This window comes from Impatiens glandulifera, chromosome 6 (genome assembly GCF_907164915.1).
Source record: "Impatiens glandulifera chromosome 6, dImpGla2.1, whole genome shotgun sequence".
NCBI classification, from domain to species: Eukaryota; Viridiplantae; Streptophyta; class Magnoliopsida; order Ericales; family Balsaminaceae; genus Impatiens; species Impatiens glandulifera.
In genome coordinates this window covers 12,267,722-12,292,271 of record NC_061867.1, presented here as the reverse complement: position 1 = coordinate 12,292,271, position 24,550 = coordinate 12,267,722, and the positions used below count along the sequence as shown (strand labels likewise).

Below are 24,550 nucleotides of genomic sequence, written 5' to 3'. Positions count from 1 at the left end.
TCTATCTACATCAAGACTCCTCACATCATCAAATAAGCATGTTTTTACAATATTTTTTTTTATATAGTGAGTTACATCTTCTTTTATTTGCTCAGAAATTAGAGATCTATAAAATTTACAATACTTAGTTTAGATAATAGGGCACAAAACTAAGTTTGATTTATTTGATTTGAGTTGAATTTTACCCATATATCATTTCAGAAAGTGTAATTAATAAAAGAACACAAGATGTTGAACTTTAGTATTACAGTATAAGTATTTGTAAATAGATGATGAAATTTATATGAGTAATTGATCTTTACAGTATCTAACTGTGTGTAATAGATAACTTTAGTATTAGAGACTCTAACTATGTGTGATAGATGTTAATCTTTATGGGATAAATGACAAATTTAGGACTCTAGTTGAAATGTTTTGTCAAATTTAAAATTCTCCTAATTTTTTTTTCATTTAAAGAACTCTAATTATAATATTTTTTATATTTAAGACTCTTAGTTAAGGTGTTAGTTTATCTACAAATATGTTAAATTATTTATAATTTTATTTTTTTGTTTATTTTATTTTGAATCTCTCTTATCTGTCCGTACTCCATATAAATCGCTCCAATTTTCTTTTCTCCCAATTGATTGTCATGTATGAAAACTCCATAGTTAAGCTTCTTCACCATTTCTACACTCTATCTTTCTACAACTACAACGTGATAGAGAGTCATTACCTTCTTCACTCTCCACACAGACTGCATGTTGGAGAGACTCATAGTTGTATTCTCTTTTTTTACCTACATTCTCGGTTCTCTCTTCACCGACCTCATTTTAAGGACTATGAGTCTCTCAGCTTAGCTTGCGGCTTCATCGTGACTCTGTTCGAGTTATATCGCTACAGACTCGGTTAAACCTAGCGATTAGAGGAATGACACAATCAGATCTAAAGTTGGTTGAGATGGATTTGAATTTACTCGCGACATTGAATTTGGACAAGTGAAGGAAGCAGTGAGTATTTATCACGAGTCGGAATTGGCAGGCGAGAGAGGTTTACATGGTGCTTGATACCAGAAGTGACGTGAACTAGATATAATGTGCGCCTTGCACCCGATCTTTGAGCGGCTTCTTCCTCGCCGTATTTTCCTCTTACCTTTTCATAATAAGCAGCCGCTAAAGAGACAAGATTGATGTGTTGACACCACTCGAGCTATGTTATATACAAATTCCTATAAAAAATCAACTGACCCATAATATAATTTGTTTTTTAAAAGAAAATAATACAGAATAGGAAACAAAATCTGACTTCCATTGCAATCCTAAGATTATTATAGATAAATGCTAGGCCTTGTAAAAAATATTGATGTTAGGCCGATCGAAAAAGTTGCAAAAAGAGGTGGCCAAAGGAGAGATGAAGGTGGCGGTGATAGAGTCGGAGGGTAGTCGCTAGTAGTCTATGAGTAGGAAGAGAGAGTGAGAGATGACGAAAATGTGATTGAAAAATGAATAAAGATTAAATAAATAAATAAATAAATAAATAAAATAACATGTTAAATAATTTAACAGAACTTACCTATATATTAACGCTGTTAACGAATAGTCTTAAATATAACAAAAAATTATAAGTAGAGTTCTGTAAACGAAAACAATTTAGGAGAGTTCTAAATTATAAGAGTAATTAATTATGATCTTTATAAGAGTAATTAAAATATATGTATAATAATAATTACAACTACCTCCAACTATGTGTAACTATAGTCTCCAATTATATGTAATAGATAACTTTAGTATTACCGTCTTCAATTATGTGTAATAGATGCTAATCTTTATAGATAACTTTAATGTCACGTTTTTTTAATAATATTACTTTTTAATTCTGACTAATAGATGGATGCTAGTGATGCTGAATATGACAATAATGAAGTAGATGATTATGAAAATAATAATACAATGTGTATAGTTTTGAAATTATACAAAATGAACAGGAATTTTGTTGTTTGCTAAACATGGTTATAATATTTGTCTATGAGAGATATCAATCTATATTTCATTGTATTCTTCCATCTATCAATCATGCATAACATAGAACAACCACAATAAATAGGATAATAAAACACAACGATACTACATGTATTGAGGTCCAAAAAGGGTCGAACTTTGGAACCACAATCCTTGATAAACCTTCGGTAACATCCTTTCAATTGTGGAATTGGCCATTTCCTTGTCGTCTTTAACTTTTCTGGGTTAGTCGCCACTCCGTCCATGTGGGAAATTTGTTTGCACCCTAAGACAATTTTTTTTTTTTTAGAATTAACCTTTGTTGTTGCAATATTGTCAGGACCTGGTGTAGATATAAAAAAAAACTTCTTCCAGCTCCGATTATACACTAGGGTGTCATAAAAAATTCAGGTCAAGTCCTTCTTTCGGACCAGCACCATAGAGGCAACAAAAGAGCCATGACTTCTAATTACTCTTTTGATTGTTGGTAGGTCTTCGGGTTACTGGAATATAGAATTGAAGTCTTCGATTAGTTGCTGGAGATCCTCAGGAATCTCTTTTAATATCATTGTCGTAAGTGAAATAATTTGGCCTTCATGTTTACTCCTTATTTTTCTAATGGCTTCTCCAACTGGTTGTCTTGTATCATGTTGATTTGTGCCCGAGGTATTCCTTACAAGACTATGGTCTCCCCTGTTTCTCATAATAAATGGTCAGTTTTTTGAATTTTAGGATGAAGGGCGTAAAGTAATCAGTCACTCGATGCCTAACACAATATCATACCCGTCCATGGTAATCACCTTCATTTCTGTTTGGTAATCATTTTCCTTCATTAACCATTTTAGGTCTTGGCAAATGCTGGAGCATAATATGTTGGAGCCATCTACCACTCGAACCGACTATGCCTAGGTAGGCATATTTTTGTGTCTTATTTTCTTCATAATCCTGCTATTGATAAAGTTATGGGTGTTGTCTGCTGTATCAATCAAGATCACCACCGACAAGTTCCCGATCTTACCAAGGATCTAAAGTGTTTGAAATTTTTTATAACCGATCAATGCATGCTAAGAAATGGCAGGTTCATCCCCTACCTCAAGCTGCAAAGGAGGATCATAAAAAAACATCTCTTGAGTGAGTTCTTGGGCATATGGTAAGACTTCTTGATGATTAGCCGAGATTATGAATAATTTTGATTTGCACCTATGGTTGGGCTCCCACTTTTCATTGTAAATGTAACATAGGTCTTTCCTCCTCTTTTCATTCATTACAGTCGGGGTTTAATTGCTTTATGTAGCCTTGATTTATGTTGGAAAAAGACACATGGGAATAATTCTTAAGGTCGGTAGTCTGGTTGGTGCTTGGCCAGGCCGTGTTAACATTGGATGTCTTGGGAAGCAACGACGGTTCAACGTTGTACAAATGTTTGCTGCTCATTAGGGACATGTACATTGCTTCTTAGACCTTGACTATTGACATGACTTCATTTATGGAACCAAGAAACCATAGTCTGATACAATTTGCAATCTCCTCCCTTAGACCGGACGTGTAGCAATCTATAACACATTTTCTCGACATACTATGCAGTTTTTGGGAAATTGACATGTATTGGAGATTATACTCTTGGACAATACTGACCTGCTTCAGGTTCATCAATTGTCTCATGGATTTAATGTATGGAAGGACCGAACTGCAGCAAGAGATCTCTCTTGAACACATCCCACATCATGGTTTCTCTATGGTTGTGGTTCTGTACATACGACCCATACCACATTCTTGATTCATTAGTAAAGTGAATGAAAGCAATGTCCAGTTTAGTGGCATCATTAGTCTTGTCCACCCTAAAGAATTTGCTTGATAGATATGAGTAAGCCCTCTACATCGGTCCCATCAAACCGAGGGAAATCAACCTTGGAGAGCTGGGTTGGGGGAACATAGTGTTGACCATGGTGGAAGGGCCTATTTGGGAGAGTGTCGTGATAAGTAGCATCATCATAGGGTCTGGTGCGGGGATCTTAGTCATTACCAGACTCACCACTTTCAATGGTTTCCAATCTTTCGTCAGTGGCATTGAACCTTCAATTCATATTATTGTTTAATTCTGTCATGTTCTGCTGTAGGGCAACATGCATATAAGCTGATTGTTGAGTCAGGCCTTCAATTAGGTCCTTAAGAGACTCCATCTCTACTTGCTGGCGGGTTTCTATTATCTTAGAATAGCATGGCTCTGATACCAAGATGTTACGACTTAATTTATAACAGGGGTTAGAGTTCTTGATCTTTAGGATCGAGTGAGAAATCTTTGATCAAAGTGCAGCAGAAAAGTTATGTAAAGAAGATTTCAAAATTATAGGAGAAGAATAAACAAAGATGAGAAGAGAATACTGCTAGTATATACCTAACTGTCCAAGACAAAGAGTCAAATCAGAAAATACAATTGAGACTAATAACTTTCATAAGCTTTTCATTCATATTCATTATTCCCCATTGGGGGAGTGCATATATAGCAGTTAAATTCCCCTAAAATATTCAGTTACAACTATTGCAACAGCTGCTAGGAATTTAACAAAAAAAATAGTTTTATGGGAAAAAAATCAGAATCAAAATATTGTTATGCAACAAAAAAAAAAAAAAAACAGAATCCCCACAACAATATCTAGCCCAAGTTAAACTATAGAGAATGCTGAGTTTGTTTTGGGACCGCAGCACAATGCAGAATCCCCACAACAATATCTAGTCCAAGTTAAACTATAGAGAATGATGAGTTTGTTTTGAGACTGTAACACAATGCTGAAGGTGGGTAAACAACATCAACAAATATTTGGTTAGGATGAATTACCATCCTAATATATTGTCAAAATATTACATATTTAATTAAAATAGTGAAAACTCATACAAATGATTAGATAATGATAAAGGTAAAATTGTCTCTGTATGAAAGATATATTTCATTTCCTTTTTACTTGACAAATGAAAATTTAACACCATATATCATAGCTTAATTACCTCTATTATTAAAAAATGAACGTAAATAAATTTGAAAAAACAAATTCATTAACACAATAAAAGGCATAAATATAATAAATAAAATATCCATACATAATTAGAAGTGTGACTTGGATGATTTTTTTTTTGTAAAGCACAAGTTCAACTAGGCTAAATTAGACCATGGACTAAAGAAAAACACAAAACCTTCTTTACTATAAATAAATAATAAAACAGTTAATAAATTATCATTAAAACAAATGACTATACTTCTATTTTATACTTTAAAGAAAAAAAATCATTTTTTTTAATTCATTAATAGTGGAATCAATTATGTCTATATAATGGTTGAGGTTACTAGACCAATTAAAACTGAGTCAAAATGAAAATCGTTTAAACAAAACAACATACATAAGATAAAAAACTTGAGATTATCGTTTCTTTTAGTAAAACTAAAGTTTAAAATCTGAGTAAATATTTCAATTTTATACTATAGAGTAAAATACAGTATTACATCTGTGGACTTGGAACACAAAATTAAAGTGTAAGCCTACATTGAAACAAAAAATAAAGAAATTACCAATGCACATGACCCACATAGAAGAGTTTAGGTGTTCTTGGAGAAAGCTCTTTTAAACTTTATTTTAAAATTGAGACATAGAGTTTGGATTGTTGGACACATTTTTCATATATATAAATTTATGTCTAACTAAGTTATTTATATTTTCATTAAAAAAATAATAATATAAAATTCTTTAAATAACAAGATGGATAAAATTGATTATAAATTTTTTAATTGTTAAAAAAAAACTTATTTAATAGAAAAAGTGGATTACTTAAGTTATATTCATAAGGAAATTTAATCTAAATAATTCTTTAAAAAAAAGATTTAAGTGAATTGGGCTAGGGTTTTTCTCTATTATTAGATGGCAGAAGGCCCATAATTGAAAAGGGTTTTTAGGGTTTGTAGGAACTCTCCATGCTATAAATAGATCCATCGTCAGCAATCGTTCATTATCAAACCCATCTGGTTTTCTGTAAGCAGCCAAGTTCTTAGATCATCTTCTTCTTCATTTTCACTTTCTTTTATATTTCTAGGGTTTCATTTTTGATGATTTATTAATTGATTGATTGATTCCTCTTGATGGTTATTAAAGGATTGGAGACTATAAAAGTGTCTTTAGATCCGATTTAATCGGGAGGAATAGCGATGACGGCGAGATATCGTTTCGGTCGTCATTTACTTCCATTGACGATTCGATTGTTGCTCCTCCACATCTCTCTCTATTCAGATTTTCATTTGTTTATGTCTTCTTCTATTGTATCATGATCAATGTTAGGGTTAGGGTTTGTAGAGTTGGTTGCTTAATGATAGCCCATTTATGTTTAAAACCAGAATCTATAATAAAAATACGTAAGACATACTAACAATTCAATTTTGTTATTTTTATTATGAAAACTTATTTTTTCAAAAAAACCCATTAAGTTTTCTAATCTATTATTGAAAATACCATTATAATTTGTCTCGGGTGTTCTCTGTATGAAAACAGAAACAGAACCATGTTTTATAGGTTTAATGGACATCTGAATTCATTTGGATTAGCTATCGGATTAAATCAATTATACAAATATAAATAGATTTCAGTATTATATAATAATTATATTAATGAAATTTAATTACAACAAATTTTTAAATTTAACAATAATTTTATTGTGTTGAATCTAAGAGGTTTATACAATTTAAAAATAAATAATTGAGATAAATATTAGTTAACAAAGATAGATTTATTATAATAACAAAAATTATTCTTATAAAAAATTTTAAATTTAACAATAATTTATGGAGTTGAATAGTGGTTTATAAAACTAAAAATTGCCTAATTATTATTTGAAAAGGCTCTTATTTTGGTTGAGTTTTGAATTGTTATATTTGTATCCTGATTTTAATTAGTTAAAGTTAGTGTTGGAATAAAAAATGTGTAATTTAATTAAAAAAATTTGAACAAATTTCAATAGATATATATTTATTTATTTATTTTCTAAAAACTTTATAACAGAAGGTCTGTCTCATATTTTAGAAAAAAAAGTAGTTATGTTTATACTGTTTAATAAATTAATTCAAAAGTAAAAGATCATGTTAAAATAAGTTTGATAATTCGAACAATTTCAAAGTTCCATCCCCAAATAAAAATTGAGATAAATATTAAATAACAAAATTATATATATTAATATTGAGACAAATAAAAATATTAAATTTAATTACTTAAATCATATTTAATCAAATATTATAATTTAATATGGTTTTATGTAATTGATCGATTTTATCTATTTTATATATCTTACAATTAAGACTTAATATTTAAGTTGTTTTCTAATTTATTATTATATATATATATATATATATCAAGATGATAGGATACCACCTATTCAATAAACTTATTTATTTCAATTGTTTAATTTTTAAAATCTAATATTAATAAAAATATAATTGTTTTTAAAATTTGTCCAAAGATAAAAGTATGTTTTTAAGTTTTACTAATCTATATACAATTGTTTTGATTATAATTGTTGTTATTTTATTTTTTTAAAATATTAAGTATTTTAACAACTAATCAAATTGATCTAATCTAATCTTCTTCTAGATCATAATTAATCAAATTTTCTTCTTCTTTTTTTTTTTTTTTTATAGAAAATAGATTTTTGCCATTAACCCATTTTTGACAATAACAAAATTTGAGCACCATATATGTTGCTCCAGTCTAAATATTACAATTCAAGACTAAATATTTTTCGGTTTTGGCAACACCATTAGAAAAAGTAAAAACTGAACCTTAAATCAGGGTGCAAGTCCTAGAACTTTAATAGTTCCTCGACTGTTTGCACATAACATGGTCGGGCTGTCACTTTTCCAGCACATCGCACTTATGAAATAGGGTCCCGCATCTTCTTTTTCTGTGTCTTCTGAACATTCGAAACTGTGCCATGCTGCCGGACTTGGGATGCCCTGCTATTGAATCATACATAGTCAGAAATAGTCAATTTGCATTATTTGAAAAGGAAGAAAACATAGGAATATATAACCTTGTGATAGACATAAACTTCGTTTGTTTCACTCCCACAAGCAATGTATTCTCCATTGGCCGATAGTCCTACGAAATTCCTGTCATTTGTATGACCCCTAAATGTGCGCAACTGAAGAAAAAACAAGATTATGGGTATTTTATTTACATTAGAGACACTATGAAAGGGACATAATTGACTACTTACAGGTTTGTCGTCGTTTACATCCCACAATCGCAAAGTACTATCAGTGGAAGCAGAAGCAATCTCATTGTTAGACATGAATCTCACATAAGAAACTGCTTTTTTATGTCCACTGAAAATTTGTATAGGATGTCTGGAATTCCTCAAGTCATAATAGTATATGTGATGATCAGCCGAACCAACCGCGATATGCATGCTAGACCCTGGGTTATACTTGACCGAACATACATTTGCTTTCATGTCGATATTAATAATGCTCACCTCTTGTTTAGTAGACCAAACTTTCACCTGCCAAATAAGTAGAATATATGTAGGGATACCTCATTAGTTGGAAACACAACTTAATGAGACACATATTCATCGATCTAGGAAATTTCTCATTTGGATCCTGATTCAAATACAGAAACAATAAATGTTTCCCATTTATTATGCTATCTATACCAAAAGAATCCAAAAATAATAAAGCACTCTCAACTTTAACTTTGTTGATTATCTCAGTAGATGGTTGGTTCAAAAGCTGCTTGATCATGGTTGTGTTATAGTTTTACTTTTCTTAAGATATGCCTTGAAAATCAACGATTTTATGCATACTTTTATGTGTATGATGGGAATAAGAGCAATTGCAGCCTATGGATGAATATAAACACGGATGAGTACCTTGCCATCGTCACTTCCAGACACCATCATTGCCGGTTCTGTGCGCGAAAAATCAACACTCCAAGCTCGCTTTTCATGTTCCTCGTACTCTATCACACTCTACAGAAATCTCAATGTTTCAGATGAACTAGTATCAAGCATATCGACAACAATATTCGAGGGACAATTTGGGAGGAGAAGTCTTTGTAATGAAAAATACCTGGCCTGTAGCTATATCCCAGACTGTCACTATTCCTTCATAATCACTACTAGCTATAAGGTTGTTTGTATACTTATTCCAGCTCAAACAACTAAGTTTCGATCTTGTAGGCATTTCCAAAACAGGATATTGATTACTTGTTGGCTCATTCACCACCTAACACAGATAAATATATAAATCATTCAATATATTTATATTCTGTAATTTATCATCTAAGAAAAAATTAGCAGAAATCTAAATTAAAATAGAAGTGCTGCTCAAATATTAAGTAGTCATTGGAGCATACCGATGAAAACCCAAAAATCTTGATACGCCTTGAAACTCCAGCTGTGGCAAACAGTTCATCATCTCGATCAAAATCAATACTGAGACAAGGAAAAAGGTCATGCTAAGATTAATTAAACATAGATAGAATAAAAAGAATGAAAGAGAAAATGGGAGCAAGCTTCATTTAAAATGGGTTATGAGTGATAATCAACCAGTCCAAACCGAATTAAACTAGATAAAAAAAACAAAGAACTTCACTTCAAATTGTTCAATTAAAAAAAATAGTCTAATTAATTTTTTGTGCTTTTGAAGTATGTTTCTATTAGCTCGTATTGTGGTATAGATGGAAGATTAATTTGCTATTACAGAAGCACCCACAAGTTACTCAGCTACGTTCATGACTTGATTGAACACATGATCATCAATTACAAGTTTTGAATGTATTTAGGCTGGCACCCAGTATAGCATTAGAACCGAACTGCGAACAGACTAAAGCATATTTTATCCACCACCACTACTCTTAAAAAACTAACTTCATAATTTGGACATATTGTAGAAGAAAGTAGTTAAATTTAAATTCGTGGCAGGATCAGTAAGTCTCGCTGATGCTTGACTTAGGGCGACATAAATTTTAGTTTTAAACATTATGCTATTTATATAGATTACATTAATAAGATTTCAACCTTTCTCCTATCAAATAACAATAGCATATTTAAACAAATTCCTAGCCAATGTTGACAGATTATTCATCAAATTGAGTCAATTAATTTGCTAGATACAAGATTTATAGCAACTTATGATATACAGCTTGTGAACCCATGATTTGAGTTTTCTACTCATAGTAAATGGATAAACAGAACTCTCAATTTAATTTACGCTACTTTTTATTCAAAAGAGGAAAATGTACAACATCAACTCACCTCGATACAATATTGGCTGCGTGAAACATATCGCAGTGCTTATGTTCAGCAATTACTTCCAAACGGCTACTCACAAAAACAAAGATCATGAGGTTACATTTCTATACAGCAGCTGACAAAAAAATCTGCATAAAATGAACAAACGAACTATATATAAAGAAAAATACCTGTATCGCGTAAACGTAGTAAATACAGCATAAAAATCTTCAAGTCCTGAATGATAACCCTCTCTCCTTTTGACCTCAGGGTCCCTCTCTTCACGTCGATTTTGCAAGTAACACTCTTGCAAGTCACCCAACTGTTGAATCAATGGACAATAATGAGAACAAAACTTTACCAGACTAATATAAAGAAATTCATTATTAACTCCTATAATAGAAGGAATTTGAAAGGGCTCTGACCTTATTCTGAACTGTATTTTTCATAGCTATAGCAAGACCAGATTGAGAAACGTCCTGCTGTAGGTCAAAACCACTATAAGCATCTCCAACAAACATTCTCAAATTAACTGAATATCTTTCTCTTACCATGTATGGATCTATTTTTCGTCCCTCCACAACATTGATGTCTTCCTCAATATATTGTAGATCATGTTGGATCTAGAAGGAAACAAGTAATGAGTTGTCATTCTATTTCAATCTCTTGCTAATATAGAAATAGGATAGATTAATTTAGTTACCTGATTAAGCTCTTCAATTTTTTTCTTCCATAGACAATGCAAAAAATAAAGCAGAGTTTGCATATTACTCTCAGCATCTTCTTCCTCCATTTTCTTTTTCTTGTCCAAGAGAACAGACAAAAGACTATCTAGCTCCTTAACTGATACATTACATCCCTTCCAAAACGAGATTTCAAAAGTCAATCATAATTTGTTTCAAGCAATGATAAGACAAGACTTTAAGAAAGAAACACATGCATGACATCAGAAACACCTACAATGTGCTAATGGAAACAATCTAGAAAGAAAAACAGTATACAAGGTAGAACAAAGCGAGAAACTTCATATCATCATTATCAAGAGACCAAAAGGTCACGGATTCGATTTCATATGGAAACGTTTTGAGTGGGTTGTCTTTAATGAGGGTTTTTCTACTAACCTGTTGTAGTGCAAGATGAAGCTTCTCAAATGGAGATGCAGGGTTTGGTACTTGCCCTCTTATAGAACTTTTTTTCAATAACTACAAAGGAAGACAGATTTGAAATCAAAATTAGTATAAATCTAAAGATGCAATTTTGATTAACTATGAACTTTTGGGTACTTAAATAACCTTATTGAGTAGAAAATTAGGGTAGAGATGGTTTGAAGTGAGATAGTGAAAACAGCAAGGACAGTCGTTTTTGGTCTGGAGATGCTGCATGATACACATGTGGCAGAAACTGTGGCCGCAAGAAGTCAAAAAGGCGTCATTAATTATCTGCATGCATATAGGGCAAAGGAAATCGTTGTTTTCCATATCCAATCCTCCTCCGGTTTCTTCTGTTGGCGGTGGGGCGGAAGTGGATGCCTGTTCTTGTAGTGGTTCAGATGAAATTAGGTCTAATTTCACTGATGGAACTCGAATTCCTATTGACCTTGGCACTTTTCCCATGCCTTGTGGTCTAAATCAACATGCAATGATTCGATTTCTGTGGAATTTTGATGATTTGATAATGAAGAGAGGATAATGATGAAGTTGTGATGATAGATTAATGAAAGATGAAGAAAGGTTGTTAATGGAGAGTATGATACATACATACCTATGGATTGTATCGCCTTTGGAAAGAGGGAGAGTGAAGAAGAAGGAGGTGGAGATGTGAGGCTGGAAACTGGCCACGTTGAGCCGACGTTCAACATTTTTTTTTTTTTTTTATTTCTTAAAGTTTCTTCATCTTTGGGTTTGTTATCTCTACTGTTTTTAATTATTTTAACTCAATTTGAATAGAGAAATGATTAGGTGAGGGAATGACGTGGCATAATCTTATTCGCTGAAAAAATAAAATAATTTTTCTTTTTTTTCTCTTTCATTCCACTTTTACATTTTCCAACCAAAATGTGATGTAATGTCATTCCCTCACTCTATCACTCCTCATTTGAATATATATATTAATCTAACATTTTTTTAAAGATTTATATTAAGATTAATTCTAATAATAATAATTAATTTTTATGGTAAGTTTAGATTATTTATTATTAGATTATGGAGTTGATAATTGATTTTAAATTTAAAATAATAAAATACTTCGTAATTTGAGTTCGATGTTTGAGATATGCGAGAAAAATTTTTTGCACTGTCTTTCATGCCATTTAAGAAACGGTTTTTATTTAATGAAATTTTGTTAGTTTTAAAAAATTAGTTTTATTATGTTTTATTTAACTAATTATTTTTCAAATAATAGATATGCATATATATTTTTTTTATTTAAAATTATAAAATAATATTTTTAATGCTGGTAATTGCCAATTGATGTTAATAATTATTGAGGAAAATACCTGAAAATACTAGGTTAAGGTATTTGAATTTAAAAATATATTCAAATATGCCTTTATCAATATTTTTTCTAAAAAATATTTTTAAAATATTTTAAAATCGCTTTATATATTTTTTTCCAGATTTTTAAAAATAGTGTAGGGCTTCTAATTGTTAAAAAACAATTTGAAATTAAAACCCCAAACAAATAGGCCCTTAAATAGGTGTTCGAGTTGCGAAATGGGTCAAATACGCGGGTCTGGGCCGGTGTTAACTTGAAGTTAACGGGTCTTGGCACTCGGTCAACACTGAGGCTGAACTTCGGTCGTGCGTGTTGATCCTCGGTTGAAAACCATGACTAACTGGTTTTCTCGGTCGAAAACCATACCAAGACAAAGCTCTCGGTCAGAAGATGAGTGTGGGTTGATTTTCTCGATCAAAAACCAAGCCAAGGCAAAATCCTCGATCTGATGTTAGGATCTCTCGGTAGGATGTTAGGATCTCTCAGTCGGATGCGAGGAGTGACTGATTTTCTCGGTTGAAACTAAGGCAAGGTGGAATTCTCGGTCGGATGCTAGAATTTCTTGATCGGACGCGAGGAGTGGCTGGTTTTCTTAGTCGAAAACCAAGTCAGGATGAAGACCATCAGTCGTCTTCAACCTCCAACAACAGGGTATGTTCAGGTTTTGGGATTTTGATTGGAGCTTTCATCCTTCGATCCAAATAGTTTTGGGGCAAAAAAACGGGTTTTTGTTATTTAAGATTCAATTGAGTATAAGGAGCTTACCAATAACTTCCTTATACATATTAGGATCAAATGAAACCAAAACATTAACACTAACCATCTATTTTGATTAATTCAAGAACAAGATTTTTCCAGATTTTTGAAAATTTTGATTTTCAAACAAATATGTTTAAAACTGATTGGAATTAATCCGAAATTACGCCTAACATGTTAGGAAACTTTTCATACTGTAATTTTTGAACTAAAGCTCAAGAACAAAAATCCGATTTTGAGATTTTTAAAATCAAATTTGGGTGTTTTTTATTTAACTTGATTCGTTCGAATTGAATTCAGCGAAAAGCTTTTAAATGATCTCTGGATCCTTTTTAGATCAAGAAATTAAGCAATCAAACAGTATTCAAAATTGGTCGAACTGAAATGTAAATATTTCAATTTGAATATGTAATTGAAATTACAAGATTAATTGAAGCTTACATTGAGTTGAAGAATACTCCTGAACTCTTTATAAAGCTTTGAAATTATTTAGAAACAAACCTTAGAGCCTTATACAAAATTTCTAAAATTTTCAAAATGCTTGAGAAATTTATTGACGGATTTTGTAAGTGTTAGATTGGAGGCTTGAAGTTGTTCTCCTTTGATGCGTCTTGGCGGAGAAGGCTATTTATAGTCTCTCTAAATCGTTGTTAATGCAAGTGGCTCGAATTTCATATAAAATGTCATTAATGATTTTTGTCTATTCTTGATCAACTTCATTTGTTTAGGCAGTTGATCATAGGTGAAATGATCACCATGTTAGGGTGATCATTTCAGCTTTTAAATCATCCAATTTGGTTGAGTATCGACGTAGTTCCATCTTTAAAAAATCAAAAGTTACGGCTGATCATTATCTTGTTCGTCGCGATGAAGAAGACGATCTAGGATTAAAAAAGACGTCGTTTTGGGCTAATGCACAGACGCCTGGGCATTCCATCCGCGTTCTGTCAGTATTTGGCGCTCCGTCTACGTTTGTGCTACGACGTTAAGGCGCGTGTTAGTTGATTCGGTTCTGCACGGAAGCATGTTCCTTCCATTACATTAAGCACGCGATTTACTGTTGTTCATTTAATGAGGCTTATGCGCTCATCTGATGGTTGTGTGGTCTGTTGCAACCTTTTCTTCTATTTTTGGTTGTACTGGATCACAATCCCTTTTCAGCCTTGAAGTTTGTTTGAATTTAATTTTTCTTTACTCTCTTTGTCTTTATTTTCAACCTACAAAATATATCAAAATTTTTTTAGAAAACAACCTAATGTCATTGAATAAAAAGACCCAAAAAGGTTAAAGAAATACAAGAGTTCAGGATTCAGGCATAACAAACCTTTGCAAAACATGAATGAACCAACAATATGAAAATATAAAAAATAACCAAAATGTGAAAAAAAAAAGTGAAAGACACAAACAAAGAAGCTTAGAGCGCCTTAAAATCAGAAGTAAATGTAATTTTCTCATATCAAGTGGGAATTCTCCTCCACGTTCGAATGAGTGAGTTTCCATCAAAGATAATTTCAATCCAAACAAATTTCATATCATTTCGAACCCTTGAAAATGCTTTTGCATTCTTCTCCATCCAAATATATAAAACAATGTTTGCAAAGAAGCACTTAAAGACATTTGAACTAAAGTCATTACCCTTTGTCTTGATGATTGTCATTTTCTTGATATTAGTCCATTCTTTTGGGAAGTTAAGAAGACTCATTGATGCAGAGAACTTATCCCAAAGCAAGGAAGTAAATGGGCATTCCCCAAAGAGATGGTCAATGGTCTCCTCATTTCCCATACAAATAAGGCAACTAGGATCCGGGATATTCATATACTTCTTAATTTGATAGCGTGTGTAAGTCTTTTACGGAACACTAACCGCAAAATGAATTTGTGTCTATGAATAACTTTCGTGGACCACACTTAATGGGACCATAGAATCACCTATCCTTTATCGCGAATAATATCCCATGCTAATCCCAAATCAAACTTGCCTTCATTTTCAATACTCCATACTCGAGAATCCTCACAATTATTAAAGTGACAGAAATTCCCCTGAGAAGGTTATTCCATTTTTCCCATTTTGACTTATTAGACAGTAGTCATGCCAAAATAGAGTTTTGTTCCAATTTCCAATGTGAAGTTTGATCATCTTATCAACACTATCTTTGAGCTTCATAATTTTTTCAAGGAACCATGCCATTTCCAACTTGATTTTGCACGTTCAGATGTTGATTTCCTTTCTAATGAACCTCGAATGAACGCATCTGACCCATAACGAGTCTTGTTTTTTCTTCATTGTCCAAAATGTCGATAGGTGAGAGTTTTATTCCAAGTAACGTAGTCTTTAATTCCAATTCCACTTTCTTCCTTCGGCTTACAAACAATCAAGCCACTTCACCATTTTGCCTCTGAGCCCTTGAGTTCCATAGATGAAGTTCCTCATCAATTGATCAAGCTCTTTCATAATTTTCTTTGAGAGGACCATCTATTATGCCCAATATCTAATGATGCTCATAGCAACTCTCATGACTAATTCAATCTGTCCCGCATAAGATAATCTCTTTGTAGCCCATCTCATGATAAAGTTCTTTACATTTTCGATCAATGGCCTACAATGAGAGATTTGAAATTGTTTTGACAAGAGCGAGATACCAAAGTATTAACTAGTAAATAATACAAAATAATATATTTAAAATCAAAATAAATAATTAATGATTTAGATATCAAATTGTATAAATAATTTACAAAAATAAATCTTTCATGAGAAGATTCAACGATTATTCAATTTTTTTAAGTTTTTTTTAAATATGAACTCATTTGAGTTTCTAAACAATGAGTGTTAAATAGAACAAACCGAACAAATTAATAAAACGTTGTTAGAGAATCTCTACCAAATATTATGAGCGGTAATTAAAATTATCTTTAACCGAGGGTTGATAAACAACGTCGAAAAATTAAGATTCTGTCAAGTGAAAATGGATAATTTACATATATAGTCGAAATCAAATAATTTACCTATATAGTCTAATATAGTCTTGTATATGATCAAATCCAATAACTTTTTATTGAAAAAAAAAATTCAAGTTTGATTATTTATCTCATTTTATGCTAATAAGGGAACATGCACGGACACAAGAAATGATCATCAACACAATCAGAGAATATGAGCAGCAAACGACCCACTAACGATTGAAAGTATTATTCAGATTATAAAAATTCGAGACAAAAAAAATTGATATAACCTAATAGGATGATAAACGTAACCAAATACAATAACATTTAATTGATGAAAAAAGAAACAAGACAGCTGCAATGCTAGAAGACTCATCACTGTAGTCAAGAAAAAAATGTTTTTTTAACTTCTCTAAAATTTATTTATTTTCATTAAAAAAAGACTTCACCTAGCAATACAAAAGCCTTACATCTTCTAGGGTATAATATCTATAAAAAAAAAGGAATGAAGCTCCAATTTATATATATGGAATATATTAGGTAACTTATAATAAAGATAATATTTGTAGGATAATTTTCATATTATTGCTTAAAATTTTAATTTTGATTAAAATATCATCAAATAAATATAAAATACATTCTTTACTAATTTTAAAAGTTAAAATCTTTAATTAAATATATTTTTATAAATTTAAATTTATTATTTTATTTTTCCATTTTTTAAATTATTTTTATTGAACTTTTTTTAAAACTTTTTATTTAATAATATAACTTTTTGAAAATAATATAATTATTTTATTTAATAAAAAAGTATCCGATTTGATTTCCACGGTTAACGTTTTTATTATTGTGAAGTAATACTCCTTAATTCAAAACAAAAATATATTTGTTTGTATTTAACACTAGTAACATTTATATATATAACTAAAATAATCCAATTATCATTTAAGACTCTTGAGTCATTTTTAACATAGTATTTTATTTTTTAACTAATTTATAATATTTATAAAAACAATAACAATTTCTTATTTTTCAATTTTTTCATTCTCTTGCATCACACATTTTTTTAAGTAACATTTACTGTGCGTATAATATGAAAAAAAAAATACTCATTTTAAAATATTGATTAGTCGTACACAAAATTATGTCGTTATGAAATGATGTGAAAAATAAATACTAAATTTATTTATAATTAAGAATAACTGACATAATACTCCACAATCATGGTTTTCATTTAAAGCGTTTTTAATGGAAATTAAACCCTTTTCTTAGGTCGACTATTTTCACTCTAATGGGTTAAATTTATTTCTTTTCTAATTTAACCAAAACAAAAAAAATAATCACTCAAACCACCTTAAACAATTTAAAATATTCAAAATGTCTCTAGCAAATAACCATACATGTACAAGAGTAATAATATAAAAAATCGTGAAAAAAATTACGGATAACATTTTAAATTTTATTTTTAACCGTTTTAAGTTTATGGGCGGGTCAACTCACAATCCGACTCAAATACTCACATTACTCTCACATATATATTCAAATTAACCACAGCTCTTGACCCGACAATCCGGACACTTTAAAAATTAAACATCATTATATATATATATATATATATATTAATTAGTTAAAAAGTTGAATTTATATTGTTAAGAATGTTTCGCGTTTATCAAATTTAATTTTGAATTTAAAATATAAAATCTTATTAGCCTAGTTGGTTAAAAGTTGTACTTGTTTTTATTGTTAGGTTGCAAGTTTGAAATATAAATATAACATTTTTAATTTTATTTTTAACCGTTTTAAATTTATGGACGGGTCAATCCACAATCCGATCCAAATATTCATTACTCTCACATATATATTCAAATTAATCCTATCTCTCAACCCGATAATTCGGACACTTTAAAAATTAAGCATAACTTTTTATATATATATATATATAAAGACGTAACAATTTAGTTTTAAAAATAAAATAACTTTAGAATAAAAAAAATTAGGTCAGTTTAAAAATATTTTTAAAAATCCTTCCATTGCTAAAATGGTAATAATTTAAATTTCACCGTTAGAGCTCAAAATTCTACCTCATTGATAGAAGTGAATCAAGTATCACAATTGAGTCATAAATTTAATATTTATTAATTTATAATATGTCAAAATATAATACAATTAATTATTTTTATTTAGTATTTCAATATATATATATATATATATATATAATATTATTAATTAAAAAACTAAAAATTAAAAATAAATTTAAAACGTTGAAAAAAAATATATGTAAGGGTTAACTTGTCAAGTTTAAAGTAAGAAAATATAAATTACTCATAATTTTTAACTAACTACACCACAAGTGCAAATATTGAAGAAAAGAACAAAATCAATCAATGAAATATATTAATTAATTAGCTCATTAAAAATGAACCAACAAGTGCAATGAAATATTCAAAAGCAACCTTATATTTATAATAAATAAATTACTATTATTATAACAGTAATTTTTCCCCATCTCTTTTTCTACACTTAAATAATAACAACATTAGACCTTAGCATAGACTGCTTGGTTATAAATAATACAATTTTCATTACAAGACTGAAGCCTTTTCATCTGATGTGGTTTAGCAACACCATAAGAAAAAAGGAAAAAATATTCAATAATCAATCATCAAAGAAACTGAATACCGAATCAAGTCGCGAGAATCAAGTCGCGAGAACGAGAACTTTAATAGTTCCTTGACTGTTTGCACTTAGCATGGTCGGGCTGTCACTTTTCCAACACACTGCACTTATGAAATATGAACCTGCATCCTCTTCTGCTTCGTCAACATCCGAAGAAACAAACCTGTGCCAAGCTGCAGGTCTTGAGATGGCCTGTTATTGAATCATAGTTAGATATATATAGTCCATTGCATTATTTGAAAAATAATAAAATTATCAATATATAACCTTGTGATAGACAAAAACTTCATTTGTTTCACTCCCACAAGCAACGTATTCTCCATTGGCCGAGAGTCCTACGAAATTCTTCTCATTTGTATGACCCCTAAATGTGCGCAACTGAAGGAAAAGAAGATGAAGATTATGGGTAATTTACAATAGTGACACTACGAAAGGGCATAACTGATGACAACTTACGGGTATGTTATCTTTTACATCCCACAATCGCAAAGTACTATCAGTGGAAGCAGAAGCAAGCTCATTGTTAGACATGAATTTCACATAAGAAACTGCTTTTCTATGGCCGCTGAAAACGTGTAGAGGCTGACTGACATTTCTCAAGTCATAGTAGTGAATGTGATGATCAGCCGAACCAACCTGAACAAAACATGATGATGAAGAAGATTATAGCAAAATCGATCAACAGTTTAAAAGGGATGTATGTATGGCAAACAGAGATTGGACAAACCGCGATATGCATGCTAGATCCTGGATTATACTTGACCGAACATATATTTGCTTTCATGTCGATATTAAGAACGCTCGCCTCTTGTTTAGTACACCAAATTTTCACCTGCCAAATAAGTAGAATATATGTAGGATACCTTATTAGTTGGAAACAGAACTTAATGAGACACATATTCATGAATCTTTCCCATTTATTATGTTTGGATCATGATCCAAAAAATAATATCACTTTCAACTTTATTTTGTCGATTTCTAAGTAAAATCATGATTGTGACAAAATAGCAGTTTCGAAATAGGCTAAATGTAATGGCCATAGGCCTTGAAGGGCCCGACTAAGCCTATTATAAATAGAGGAATAGTTAAGATAATATGTATCGGATGTTATATGTTGAAAGACGGACTAATTCACCCTCTAGCTTAGGATATTCCTTTCTCATCTATAATATTCTCTTGTTCTCGTCTCATTCTGTTATAAATTCTAGATCTTTTACACTAAGTGTGTTGTAGTTTTATTTGCCTTACAACATATGCCTTGAAAATCAATGATTTCATGCATACTTTTACGTGTTTGATGGGAGTCAGAGCCATTTGTAGCCTATGGATGAATATAAACGCGATGAGTACCTTGCAATCATCACTTCCTGACACCAGCATTGACGGTTCTGTGCGCGAAAAATCAACACTCCATGCCCGTTTTTCATGCTCCTCATACTCCATTACACTCTACAGAAATCTCAAATGCTTCAGATGAAGTAGTATCAAGCATCTTGACCACAATATTTGAAGGACAAATTGAGAGAAGTCTTGGTAATGAAAAATACCTGGCGAGTAACTATATCCCAAACTGTCACTATCCCTTCATAATCACTACTAGCTATATGGTTCTTTGTGTATTTATTCCAGCTCAAACAACTAAGTTTGGATCTTGTAGACATTTCCACAACGGGACATTGATTACCTGCTGGTTCATTCACCACCTAACACAGAAAAATATATATATCATTCTATAGATTTCTATTCCATAATTTATCATCTAAGAATAAATTTGCAGAATTCTAAATTAAAAATAGAAATGGACAATGTCTCAGGAGAATATGAATGTACTGTCAATAATTAAGACTATATGAGACAAGTCTAAGATCATCAAACTACTAACTTTTCCCAAAAACAAATGACACTTGCGTCCAAACAGTCAGTAACTAAACAAAGTGCTGCTCAAATATTAAGTAGTCATTGGAGCATACCGATGAAAACTCGAAAATCTTGATTCGCCTTGAAACTCCAGCTGTGGCAAACAGTTCATCGTCTCTATCAAATTCAATACTGAGACAAGGAAGAAGGTCGAGCTAAGATTAGTTCATTATTGATCATACATAGAACAAAAAGATTGAAAGAGAAAATGGGAGCAAGGTTCATTAAAATGGGATAGGGGTGAATATCAACCCGCCCAAACCAAATTAAACTGGATAAAAAACATAGAATCAATAATCACTTCAAATTGTTAAATTTAAAAACATAGTCTAATCAAATTTCTGAGTTTTTGAAGTATATTATAATTAGCTCGTTATGCACAACTAATCGTAGATGGAATAGAAACTCGCTATTACTGATGCACTCACAAGTTTCAGCTAAATTCATGACTTGATTCAACCCATGATTGATCATCAATTAAAAGTTGTGAACTCATTTAATCAGAGAACTTACTAAAGCATTTTATCCACCAATACTTCTCTTCAAAAACTAACAACTTTTTTATGAGGACATGTAGAATAATGTTGTTAAAATTATACTTGTAGCATGATCAGTAGTCTCACTGATGCTCAACTAAGGGAGGCATTAAATTTTAGTTTTATCCATTAATACTAATTATACTAGAATGCATTAATAAGATTTCAACACTTCTCCTAGCAAACCTTTTTTTCTACACAAAACAAACTAACAGTTTAAATAAATTCCGCCAATGTTGACAGATTATCTATCAATCTGAGTCAATTAATTTGTTTCAACGAATTACATGATATACACCTTATGAGCTCATGATTTGAGTTTTCTAGCCCTAATTTAGATAAACTGTGGAGTTTGTCTGCTCTGGGAGGTTGGGAGTAAATGGATAAAAAAAAATCCCAATTTAATTTGTGCTACTTTTCTTTATTAAATAGAGGAAATCATAGAAAATGTGTGACATCTTCAACTCACCTTGATACAATATTCGCCGAGTGAAACAGATCACCATGCCTAAGTTCAGCAATGACTCTCAAACGGCTACTCATATAAACAAAGATCACGAGGTTACATTTTTTATACAGCAACAGACAAGAAAATCTGCATAAAATGAACAAACGTACCATATATAAAAGAAAAATACCTGTATCGCGTAAACGTAGAAAGTACAGCTTGAAAATCTTCAAGTCCTGAATGATAACCCTCTCTCCTTGTGACATCAGAGTCCCTCTCTTCCTGTTTATGCAGCTTTCTACTCCCCTCACGTCGTTTATGCAAGTAACACTCTTGCAAGTCACCGAACTGTTGAATTAAGTGGCAAGAATGAGAACTGATTTACCAGACTAATATAAGGAAACTCACAATATATATAAATTTGAAAGGGCTCTGACCCGAGTAAGGGCTCTTTTTTTCCTGGCTATAGCAAGACCGGATTGAGAAGCATTCTGTGGGTCTGAACCACTATAAGCATCTTTCTTTTGATTTACTTGAGAATTTAAAAGAGCCCTATTATCGACTTTTCTATCTTCTAAACTGCTTGAGCCCATCAGACATAAACCCTGAGTAGACATGGGGATACCAGAGGTGCTTCCAAGACCCTGAGACATTGGGATGCTAGAAGTGGTGCCACAGCTGTGCTTATCAGGCAGTGGAGGCCATGGTTTTTTTGCAGAAGGATCTCCACCATGCATTCTCAGTTTAACTGAATATCTTTCTCTTACCCTATATAAATCTAATCTTTGTCTCTCCACAACATTGATGTCTTCCTTGACAAATTGGAGATCATTTTGAATCTAGGAGAAAACAACGAATAAGTTGTCATTCTATTTCTCTTTCGGTGTCAGTAGAGAAAAATACTAGATCAATTAAGTTACCTCATTAAGCTCTTCAGTTTTTCGCTTCCTTAAACAATGCAAAAAATCAAGCAAAATTTGCATATTATTCTCAGCTTCTTCTTGCTCCATTTTCTTTTTCTTGTCTGAGAGAACAGACAAGAGTCCATCTAGCTCCTTAACTGATACATCACATCCCTGCCAAAATATAGATAAAAGTCCATCATAATTTGTCCGTAGGACCCAATTGAAAACAACGACAGACTTTAAGAAGGAAACATATGGCATGGAATGAAAACTCTAAAAGAGACCACATTAATACACCAGGAATACCTACAATGTGTTTATGTCCCCCATCTAGAAATATCCATTACAACTTTTACAAGCTTATATTGAACTAGTCCCTACCAGAACTACAAGAGTAATGATAAAGAAATTTCATTTTCCAAGTTCAATCACGTGTTGTCACATCATTCCCGACACCATTTATGATACCAAATTTCCGTTCTCAATCATTACTCCTGACTACAATTACCCGATTATCACAATCCACATGCGAATTCAGGTTTAATGTTTCTTTCTACTAACCTGTTGCAGTGCAAGACGAAGCTTCTCAAATGGAGTTGCAGACTTTGCCACTTGCCTTGCAGAATTCTTTTTCAATAACTACAGATTCAGAATCAGAACTCAGTGATAATCATGAAATAATTATGAAATAATTATGAAATATGAAGGTACATTTCCTAAATAATATGATCTACGAATAAAGAAAGTTTAGTTTAATAAATAACTTATCCATAACAAAACACTTAAAAATAATAACCTTATTGAGTAGAAAATTAGGGTAAAGATGATTTGAAGTGAGATAGTGAGCACAACAAGGACAGTCGTTCTTGCTTTGTAGATGACGAACGATACACATATAACAGAAACTATGTCCACAAGAAGTTAAAAACGCATCCTTAATTATCTCCATACATATAGGACAAAGGAAATCCTTCTCTTTCTCCATATCCAATCCTCCGATTTCCTCCTCTGAAACAGTTTCCGGCGGAGGTATAAGAATCTCGGTCGGTGGAGCTGAAGCCGATGCTGCTTCTTCTTCTTCTTCTAAAGATTCGGATAACTTTACCGATGGAACTAACGGTCCTATTGATCTGGAAGCTTCTCCCATGGATTTTGATGATGATTGGATTGAGAAGAGGATAGGGATGAAGATCTTTGTGGATGAAGAGCTGATTTACAGAGAGTATCATACCTACGGACTGTATCTTCGTTAGGGAGAGAGATGGAGAGAGAGAGAGGAGGAGGAGAGGATTTGTGAGGGTGGAAACCGGCCACGTTGGGCGGCCGTTTTACATTTGATTCGATTTTGGTTTTATATTTTTATTTTTATTTTTGTAAAAGTTTTGTAACTGCTCTTTTTGATACCCACTTGCCGCCGTGGTTGGTTTGTTTTTGAATGTTTTTAGTACACATAAAATGATTTTTAATTTTTATTTATAATTGTATAGGTTAAAAAAATAGTAATTTTGTTTGAATTAAGGAAAATATTAAACACTCAAAGTCATGTGTTACTTCACCTCAAATTACATCTTTTATGGAATTGAATCCGTAATATTTTAGTATCTCATAAAAATTGAAATGTAGTCGTTTGAGTGATTC

General features: G+C 31.5%; 2 protein-coding genes and 1 non-coding gene across 6 annotated transcripts; 1 reads left to right on the top strand and 2 right to left on the bottom strand.

The window, feature by feature from the left end:
- The first annotated feature begins 6,108 nt into the window (after positions 1–6,108).
- LOC124944165 lies at positions 6,109–6,236 on the top strand. The gene has a single exon (XR_007099825.1). It is a non-coding gene; the product is annotated as a small nucleolar RNA snoR111 (small nucleolar RNA).
- Positions 6,237–7,634: 1,398 nt separating this feature from the next.
- LOC124941266 (E3 ubiquitin-protein ligase COP1-like) lies at positions 7,635–12,026 on the bottom strand. Of its 4 annotated transcripts, XM_047481565.1 has the most exons (13): positions 11,534–12,025; positions 11,363–11,443; positions 10,945–11,100; positions 10,793–10,864; positions 10,667–10,723; positions 10,433–10,563; positions 10,266–10,331; positions 9,365–9,443; positions 9,079–9,234; positions 8,880–8,978; positions 8,226–8,510; positions 8,040–8,150; positions 7,637–7,965 (listed from the first exon to the last, which is right to left on the bottom strand). In XM_047481565.1, exons 1-13 carry the CDS (start codon positions 11,852–11,854, stop codon positions 7,795–7,797), a joined length of 1,785 nt encoding a protein of 594 aa, XP_047337521.1. In that variant the 5' UTR covers positions 11,855–12,025; the 3' UTR covers positions 7,637–7,794. The 4 variants fall into 4 exon arrangements, with proteins under 4 accessions (XP_047337519.1, XP_047337518.1, XP_047337521.1 ...); XM_047481563.1 differs by having other exon boundaries at positions 7,635–7,962; positions 8,040–8,510; positions 10,667–10,720; positions 11,534–12,026; XM_047481562.1 differs by having other exon boundaries at positions 7,636–7,962; positions 8,040–8,510; positions 11,534–12,026.
- Positions 12,027–18,869: 6,843 nt separating this feature from the next.
- On the bottom strand, positions 18,870–24,225 carry LOC124941265 (E3 ubiquitin-protein ligase COP1-like). Its single transcript, XM_047481561.1, has 13 exons — positions 23,709–24,225; positions 23,474–23,551; positions 22,928–23,083; positions 22,445–22,846; positions 22,198–22,355; positions 22,029–22,094; positions 21,077–21,155; positions 20,654–20,809; positions 20,457–20,555; positions 19,834–19,938; positions 19,563–19,742; positions 19,374–19,484; positions 18,870–19,298 (listed from the first exon to the last, which is right to left on the bottom strand). The coding sequence occupies exons 1-13, from the start codon at positions 24,057–24,059 to the stop codon at positions 19,128–19,130; spliced, it is 2,112 nt and encodes a 703-aa protein (XP_047337517.1). The 5' UTR covers positions 24,060–24,225; the 3' UTR covers positions 18,870–19,127.
- Positions 24,226–24,550: the final 325 nt, after the last annotated feature.

Bases quoted from the DNA above. Each gene is read 5' to 3' on its own strand.
- LOC124941266 (XM_047481562.1), bottom strand. From the start codon at position 11,854: ATGGGAAAAGTGCCAAGGTCAATAGGAATTCGAGTTCCATCAGTGAAA. The intron at 11,101-11,362 runs GTTAGTAGAAAA...TCGTTTTGGAAG, and splicing joins TTCATCTTGCACTACAACAG to GGATGTAATGTATCAGTTAA. The intron at 7,963-8,039 runs GTTATATATTCC...ATTCAATAGCAG, and splicing joins AAGTTTATGTCTATCACAAG to GGCATCCCAAGTCCGGCAGC.
- LOC124941265 (XM_047481561.1), bottom strand. From the start codon at position 24,059: ATGGGAGAAGCTTCCAGATCAATAGGACCGTTAGTTCCATCGGTAAAG. The intron at 20,556-20,653 runs GTATTTTTCATT...AGATTTCTGTAG, and splicing joins GGGATATAGTTACTCGCCAG to AGTGTAATGGAGTATGAGGA. The intron at 19,939-20,456 runs GTACTCATCGCG...CTTATTTGGCAG, and splicing joins CAGGAAGTGATGATTGCAAG to GTGAAAATTTGGTGTACTAA.